General features: G+C 51.8%; 1 protein-coding gene across 5 annotated transcripts in view; it reads right to left on the bottom strand.

Moving 5' to 3' along the window:
- Nucleotides 1-2,470: 2,470 nt before the first annotated feature.
- WDR37 (WD repeat domain 37) overlaps nucleotides 2,471-8,546 on the bottom strand; it is a 33,343-nt gene continuing 27,267 nt past the window's right edge. For all 5 annotated transcript variants that reach the window (XM_088843982.1, XM_055431634.2, XM_055431643.2 and 2 more), the window contains 3 exons: nucleotides 4,408-4,542; nucleotides 3,839-3,953; nucleotides 2,471-2,745 (listed from right to left, as the gene is read on the bottom strand). In XM_088843982.1, the coding sequence (XP_088700108.1) occupies nucleotides 2,614-2,745; nucleotides 3,839-3,953; nucleotides 4,408-4,542 (382 nt within the window). In that variant the 3' untranslated portion in view covers nucleotides 2,471-2,613. The remainder of the gene's footprint in view (nucleotides 2,746-3,838; nucleotides 3,954-4,407; nucleotides 4,543-8,546) is intronic.

Raw genomic sequence — 8,546 nt, 5'->3', positions numbered from 1 at the left:
TTGAGAGTCCCTTATACTGCAAGGAGATCCAACCAGTCCATTCTAAAGGAGATCAATCCTGGATGTTCATTGGAGGGACTGATGCTAAAGCTGAAACTCCAGTACTTTGGCCACCTCATGAGACGAGTTGACTCACTGGAAAAGACTCTGATGCTGGGAAAGGTTGGGGGCAGGAGGAGAAGGGGACGACGGAGAATGAGATGGCTGGATGGCATCACCGATTCTGTGGACATGAGTTTGAGTGAACTCCGGGAGTTGGTGATGGACAGGGAGGCCTGGCGTGCTGTGATTCATGGGGTCGCGGAGAGTCGGACACGACTGAGCGACTGAACTGAACTGAACTAATAACAACACTCTCAAAAATAGTTACAGAACATGGGTTTTTAATGAATCTCATACTGCAATGAAGACATTGAACACTTATGAACAATTACATCAACACAGTAAAAACACCTGCTTCTACACAACACTTATAAATGCACACTTCCCCCAAAAAAAACTTAATTTTCACAGATTTAAGCAACAGATGATTTACATAGGATTCTTCAGTTCCAGAACAGGTACAGAATTTTCACTCTGCAGAAACTGATGTGCAGTGGCTGAGAAAGGGTGTCATTTGTCCAACAACACACCTCTCAAGAAATTCTCCTGACACATGGTTTCCAGTAAACACACATTTCCTCCTGCTGTGACAAGAAATTCTGGACTCATCGGCACATGGACAAAACCACTCCCACTTCCAAACACTGCTTCAGATGAGATCAAGGCAGCGGGCCACATGATTTCACTGCAGCCACATGCACACACATCCCCGCGCACACTCATGTGCACAAACAGGTGTGCACACACAGCACCCCCAGCTCCTTCATGACACCTAAAGACACCCCGTGACCATAGTGGCGGGTCCCACTCCTGAGAAGGGTCAAGCCCTGGGGAGGGAGGGGGTGGGGGGAGGGAGATGGGGCTGTGTGTGGAGCCTCATCTGCACGGCCACACAGCTGGCACACACGCTGAGTTCACTCGCTTCCCGTTGTTTCAGCAGGCAGAGATCTGTGTAAGTCTGGCGTGATGACATGCAGACATTTTCCAATGTTCCTAGCAGTGACTCTAGTAAGACACTCAGCTGTGAGACTAAAGCAGGAGAGAGGCCAGTGTGTACGGGGGCGGGTGGGGCAGCTCCGAGTGAGACCCAGGGTGGGGGCCCTTCTCACACCAGTCAGGGAATGTCAGACTCCAACATCAGCTCCTGAGCCGCCACTGCTGTAAAGCTGCACTGAAACCCCTGCCATCTCACCCTCGCTCCTCAGATCTCCCTCCCACCCGGCCGGGGGTCCCCCAGACCCAGTCATGACCATCCAGGGCTGAGAGGCCTGAGGTCGGCCACGATGGGGCCTGACCGAAGGACCGCGGGCAAAGGACCAGCATTCAGGCTGCCCCACGTTTGACACCACAAAACGGAAGCGGTGATGGGATAAGGCCAACACAATGGCTTCCAGTGTCCCTCTCCGTGCCTGTCCCAGGACAGCCTCCAAGGGTTACAAATGGGGCAGGGGGAGGCTAGGGGGCACTGAGATGTCTCGCTGTCAAACTGTAATTCAACAAGAAACACGACTTGTGAACACTGGACAGAAAGTCCTGAGAAGGCAGGAGCAACAGGTTCCAGGCAGAAGGGGCCCCTGGCAGCCCTTCCTGGGCAGGGCCATCGCTGCACCCACCTCTCCTGCCTTCTGGATGAGCTCATTCCAGCTCTAAATCACAAGTGCCTGAGCCAGTAACAGTGACACCCCAAGTTTCCCAAATACTTTATATCTGAGGTAGAACTCATTTATTTGCATTGCTGGCTCTCAGATGCCACCAGGAAGTGAACCCACTTGGAAACATGCAAACCCAAGGTGTAGAAAATAAATAAGGTTTGTCCTTAGGTAGCAGGCCCTTCTAGAAAGGTCAAGTCACATTCAATGGATAAGTCATCTGAAACTTCTAAAAACTGTTTATAACCATAGCTATAAACTAAAGTGCTTTAAATTTTACTTAATATCTGGAATCAGTGATTAGAACCATTCTATTTCAGAATTTGCCAGCATGAGATACCTCAGGAGATTGAAATGGTTTTCCATAAAAAGAGCAGAATTTTTTTCTTTTCAAAAGAAACTGTCCAAATGTTGCAAATTCAACATTCTATGCTTTTTTTAACTTCTAAAATCCAAGCAGATTTCCCAACTGTAACAGAACACAGAGGTGAAGCTGAGTTAGCACACGCTAGAACCCCACATAGACGTGAGGTCTCTGCCCACTCCCGCCGGACAGACACACATGCACCATCGCTCCAGAGACCACTGACCACTCGCCCAGATGCCCCGCCCTCCTGTCACCCAACACACCAGGGACTCACTACACCAGTGGTCATGGAAACGGCTCCACTTCACGGCCGCAATGCCCACACACACAAAACAGAAAGAAACAACAGGGCACACCTCTGGACACTTCATGCAAGCTGGATACAGTGAGGAGAGAGCGCCCTGCTCAGGTCCACCGCCCACAGCCGTGGCGTCCCAGCGCCCAGCGAGCTGGCAGGCACGGTCCCCGGCCGGCGGGAGCCTCGGAACGGCACCCTCACTTCTCCTGTAGCAGCGCCGGGATGTTGATGTTCCAGCCGATGGCCTGCCGGTCAAAACCGCAGGTGAACAGGTTGCACACGGGGTGGTCCTCGCTCCAGGCTGAGCCGCACACCATCCGCCGGTGGCCCTGCAACCAGGCACAGCGCCGTCAGAGCAGGGCCCGAGCAGGACCACACCCCTACAACCTCCTGTGCTGCTGGGGGAGCTGCCGCGAAACGAGGGGTGGGAACACGGCTGAGCTCAGTGCAGTCCAACCCTCGCCTCAGGACCCTTTCTCCAAGAACAGGAGTCAGACAGCAGTCAACAGGAAGAATGCAGAAACGGTCCCTCTGGGATGTTTTAATGAATAAATGAGGATGGATGATGTGGGAAGAAACAAATATAATTCAAAGACCCCAAATACATTTGAACAAATAATTGCTTCAAGGAATAAAGGAGCTAGAAATGTACCTTTGGTGCCAAATAAAACAAAGATAAAATAAGTAGCCTTTCAAGTAGATTCCCGCCACCTTCAGAATGCTGGAACAAACACTGCAGACTATCTAGGGAGTTTAAAAAGTGGACACACTGACCTGTTACTATAACATACAACAGGTACAGGGCAAGATTCAGAAAAGCTGACAGAAATCCCATAAGTAAAATAGACTCTCAGCAGAACAGCACCAAAATTTCCTCTGCAAGACATCCCCATGGCGGGGTGCCATCCACACACTGGGGAGGCCTTCCCAGGCCAGAGGCCCAGGGCCGCCAGTGGAGGGATATCCACAGCAGAAGCAAGACCTTCCCTCCATGACCACTGAGAAAACTGCAGGAGGTCACCGGAGACAGGCACTGAAGTCAGGACTCCGGACGAGAGACCACACACGCCGGGCCCACTGCAGGTCACTGGGGTCAGCGACCGCACAGCGGGCGGGAGGGGCTAGGAAGCTGGGAGTAGGGAGCCCAGAGCGCCCCCATCAGGTCCACGCTCCCACTCACACCCCTCTGGGCCCCAGCGCTCCCGAGTCCTGACCCTCAAATGACCGAGAACTTCGGATGGAGACCCAGTAAACTGCATGTGAGACTGTTGTTTTGAATATACTTGGGTAATTAAAACCCACTGTGAGAATTAACTTCTTTCTTTCAGGAGGGGCTCCTGAAGCACTGAACACGGCCAGGCTGGCTGGGAGCTCCCCATGTCAGAGAGCCCAGCCCCCCGCACAAGCGGCCCCAGCACACACCTGCCGACTGCTGCGTGGAAGCCTGGCCAGCCGCACACCCGCCATGTCAAACAGTCTCACCTGGCGGTTGTCATGGGGGAGGGCGATGATTTTTTGGCCAACACAGACATTGATCCTACAATGTGTAGGAGGAGAGAAAAGTAAGTTACATAACCAACAGTGACAACACAAGTTTTTGAGATTACAAGCAATAATGCAGTGGTGGTTTCACACATTCCACTCTTCAAGCCAAAACATATCAGCAAACCGAGGTGTTACCAGCCTACAGCATCAGAAAACAGGCTGAGTTGCTCACCTGTAACTTAAATGTGCTACACAGTAACCTCTGGCCAAAAACGAATCATTCTTAATTCTTAAAAAGCTCAATACACCAACCTGATTTTATACCCAGGTTTCAGTATTTATAGAATACAGAATGTGCATTAGAGGATCAATAAAAGATATTTTCCTGGGAGTCTAAAGCACTTTTCCCAAGGCCCTACCAAGTGAACACAAGTTTATAGGAAGCCAACACATGCCACAAGCCCCCTTAGGGCCACCCTAATGGTCCATGGAGGAGCACCCATCACCTGTTGATGGCAGAGTCTGTGCGGATGGTGGCAATGGGGGACCGCATGTTCTTCAGGTCCCAGACCTTCACAGTGCGGTCGTCACTGCCAGAGACCACGTTATCTCCCACGGTGAACACGGCAGAGGTCACAGTGCTGCCAAGAGAGGACACGCAGTCAGAACCTCGTCAGGAAGTCCCTGTCCACACTGCACAGCAGACACCCAATCCTGCCACCCCGGGGCCTGGCGGGCGGGCGGGGAGGCAGGGATGTGGACACCATGAGTCATCGACTCTGCTCACTGGCCCTCCTGCTAACCCCTGCCAGCACACAGGGGCCGCATTGACCTCTCCAAAGCAGCCTCACCTCATCCCGGCAGCGGGGCAAGGAGAGGGCTCCCAGACAAGATGGGCCAGATAAGACAGGACCCACCGAAATCTCTAGAGCAGACAATTAAATATCCATCGCAACTGAGACTTTCAGACAATTCAATCAGCGCACTGTAAAAAAAATTCATTCCAACAACAACAAAAAACCATTTAAAAACTGATCTGAACAGACTTCTCCAAGGGAGGTTTACAGATTGCCAACAGGCCCATGAAAACGTGCTCAACATCACTAATCACCAGGGAAATGCAAACCAGACCCCAGTGAGCTGGTACTCCACACCGGTCAGAACGGCCCTCATCAAAGAGACAAGCGATCAGTGTTGCAGAGAGTGGGGAGAAAGGGAACCCTCCTACAACGTTGATGCAAATGTAAATTGGTGCAGCCACTGTGAAAAACATTGCAGAAATTCCTCAAAGACAGAACTGTCATGTGACCCAGCAATTTCACTCCTGGGTATTTAACTGGAAAAAAAAAAAAACAAAATCAAAAAGATACACACGTCCAAAAGTGCATGGCAGCACTGTTTACAACAGCCACGACACAAAAGCAACCAAAAAGTCCACTGACAGAGGCCTGGGTAAAGAGGATGTGGTCCGTACAGAGCGGGGTGGACCTGGAGGGCACTGTGTTCGGGTCAAAGGCCGGGTGCACCACAGGGAGAAAGACGGAGACAAGAGTAGCCCCAAGAGCAACCCGACGACTAATGCAAACTCCTCCTCTGACGACAAGGACACAGTGGGGCCTTGAGTGGGAACCAGGTGCGGCTGCCCCTCAGGTCACGGGGCCATCTGAGCACTCGGCCACTGACAGGGCCCTAGGGTGGACACCTCCACTGCCAGCGACCTCTCTGTGGATGTGAGGCCTCAGGAGGTCTGGCTCAGTTAAACCTCAGTTAACACTCTGCTAAATTAGTGGGGAAAGTCCCCACAAAGCTTGTCAAACCCTGTTAATGAAATGCTGAAAGACACTGGGTTTCAATGCATCAGGACCCTGACAGGTATCGTGGGGCATCAAAGTGAGAGGCTGGCTGCAGTTCTTCCAAGGACTGTCCTCCCAGGGCCTCTCCCACACGGTCCCTTGGGGCGGTGGAAAGCCCGGCCCCTCCAGCGCCCGCCGCCTCATTTATCTTGTCGCCGAGAGCAGCCGAGCATGTGCCTCCAGCTGACAGAGCGGCTCCGCCACTGCAGCACGCCTAAAACGTTCGTTCCGCTCCCTCTGTGGGCCTCCATCAGCGGAGACGGAAAGCTGGGCTCCTCATTAGGACCCACAGCTGTCCCCCCATCACACAGGGAAGTGGCTGCTCTGCATAACAATCTGCTGAAACTTCCCGGCCAAGGAAGAAAGTGCACAATGTGGAAAATGAAGCCCAGAGACAGGAGGCAGCAACTCCTCTGGCACCGGCCGCAGGCACCGTCTCACTCTGAAGGGATTGGGGCCTCCAACGGGGCAGAGTAAGCAGGCAGGGAGCACATATTCCAGCAATGGGGCTCAGGCAGAGCCTTCGCGACTCTTCCTCCTTTGCAGGCAGCGTAAGGGGCACGTGGACTGCAGACCCAGGTGTGACATGACACATGGCCCACGCCACCTTCCTGCCTGATGGCCGTTGCGCACAAACCCACAAGGACCTAACCGACACTGCTCACAGGGTTGGGCGACCCCCAACTTCCAACCACTGGCCTCCAAGCTGTGCTGAAGAAGCTAAGGTCCCTGAAGAGGAACCCGTCCTCAGGGACACCCTGGGCCCTCAGAGCACTGACCCACAAGCACGGGCCCGCCAAGTTAGAGAATGCTCGGCTCCTGCAGTTCACGATCTCAGATGCCTGAGTGAGAAAGAGAAACTCATCTCCCAACAACACAAACTTCTGAGGAGTCCTGGAAGGCCAGCTCCGCAAGGAGCAGACCCTGAGATAACAAGCGTTCAAAGGAAGTCAGGTTTGCACCACACCAATTCTTTTTGTGATTTCAAATACGGTTTCCCCTGGAGGAGAGCAGGGCACACTCCAGCAAGCAGAGCCAGACTTCACTTGATACCCTTCTCCAGCTGTCCCCAGGCTCAGTGCAGACATTCCCTGCTCACTTCACAACAAGGCTAAACCCCAGAACCGCTCCCTCGATCACCGCATGCCAGGCCCCGCGTCCTACAAGAAAATACACAACAGAAGGTACTGACACTATCCAGCCGAGGGCCCTGACAAGGTCGTGTGCACACAGGCCTCAGAGCCGCGTGCAGCACCCATCAGAAGTGACACAGGCTGCACGGAACATGACACATGTAGCGGCGTGGGTGCGACCTCCTGCAGGCACCACCACCGCCCCACCCTGCTCCCTACTCCAGGGTGCTCAAGGCATCCTGCCAACACCTTATCAGGTCCAGAAGTGCGGAAAGAAAGAAATTTTTCTGTGAGACGTTGTGTCTTGTTTTCTTTAGACAAGGAAGCAGCTGAGTTCACACTCTAGAAATAAACAATTATATGAAAGGAATTTAGGCAAAAAGAAAGAAAAAACTCTGCATTCTCAGATATTTCTAAGAATGAAATATTCCGTGCTGAGCTAATTTCCAATTTCTTCAATGCCAGAGTTTATGGCACGTGTAGACACCATCAGCTGGGCACAGCCTGGAGTCATTGGCCACCCACGGGGGAAGCTTAATGACCAGTGACTGCCTCCACTGCTGGCCCCTTTTTATAGCAATGGAAACAAAACAAAATGAAACTAAAAACAGGGTGACAACTCTGCCGCACTCCACAGGAGGCGGTGGTCCTGGCGGGGTGGGAGGGGGCTTCTCTCAAGTGCAGCAGGGGTTCCAGCGATAAGTTTCATGACAGTGAGAGCCGTTCACAGGAACGGCCCTGGATCTGACCCACATGGCCGGAGTCCAGCTCCACTGACTGCACGTCAGAGGGGCCAGGGCATTGTCCCCACCAGGCCATCTTCAGGTGCTGGTGGAAAGCACATGAACGCACAAGGACTGAGCCCATCAGACAAAAAGTTCTGGGTTTCGGCTATAGCTGATGACAGAAATACATGAGAAACGAAATGCCAATAGTTGAAACTCCTGTGACACTCTAGATTTTTCCAACTAAACATCTCTGTCATTTCCAAGAACAGGACACACTACAATCCCCACTTATCAGGAAAACAGCTGGTTACAAAAGATTTCTAAAATTGCTTTTCAGTCAAATTGGTACACCTTGGGCCACCAAAAGCTTGTCTAATAATACAGACCCCAAGCTTCGCTACATAAATCCTGTTAAGATTCCTATTATAATGAAGAAATTTCATAATACAGAGTGAATAAAAGTAACATACCAAAAAGGGGGTGGGGGGCTCACCTGTCTTTTTCACAAATGTATGATGAAAACCTGAAACAGACACTCCATCCGGAGCTCTCTCTCCACCCAGCAAAAATAATACAGCCAGATCTCAGGGGGACTCATCACCTACAGACATTCATTTATCTTACAGAGGAGTGTTACATCTCAAACCCTACTTTCTGAAAAAGGCACAGGAGCCACGTGAAACTTGGGGTAACAGTACCCAAAATGAAAAGGAGAAAACAGTATCTCCCCCAGCTCCCAGAGAAGCTGGGCTACAGCTGAGTCAGTGATGCTGAAGCCTACACCGCTACACCTTGCCTCAGGAACAACCAGCACACAGAACACTCGAATTACCTGTATTTCAAGTTAAAGTACTCACATCACAGAGATGTTAAGAGTCCAACACACTTCACTAGAGAACCTGTGCTGAGTCCCTACAAATGAAAATATGCC

The sequence above is a fragment of the Moschus berezovskii genome, chromosome 15 (genome assembly GCF_049115385.1).
Source record: "Moschus berezovskii isolate FMDL1 chromosome 15, NW_MosBer_1.0, whole genome shotgun sequence".
NCBI lineage: Eukaryota > Metazoa > Chordata > Mammalia > Artiodactyla > Moschidae > Moschus > Moschus berezovskii.
The sequence above is the reverse complement of the archived record's forward strand: the minus strand, read 5'-3'. Positions and strand labels throughout refer to the sequence as shown.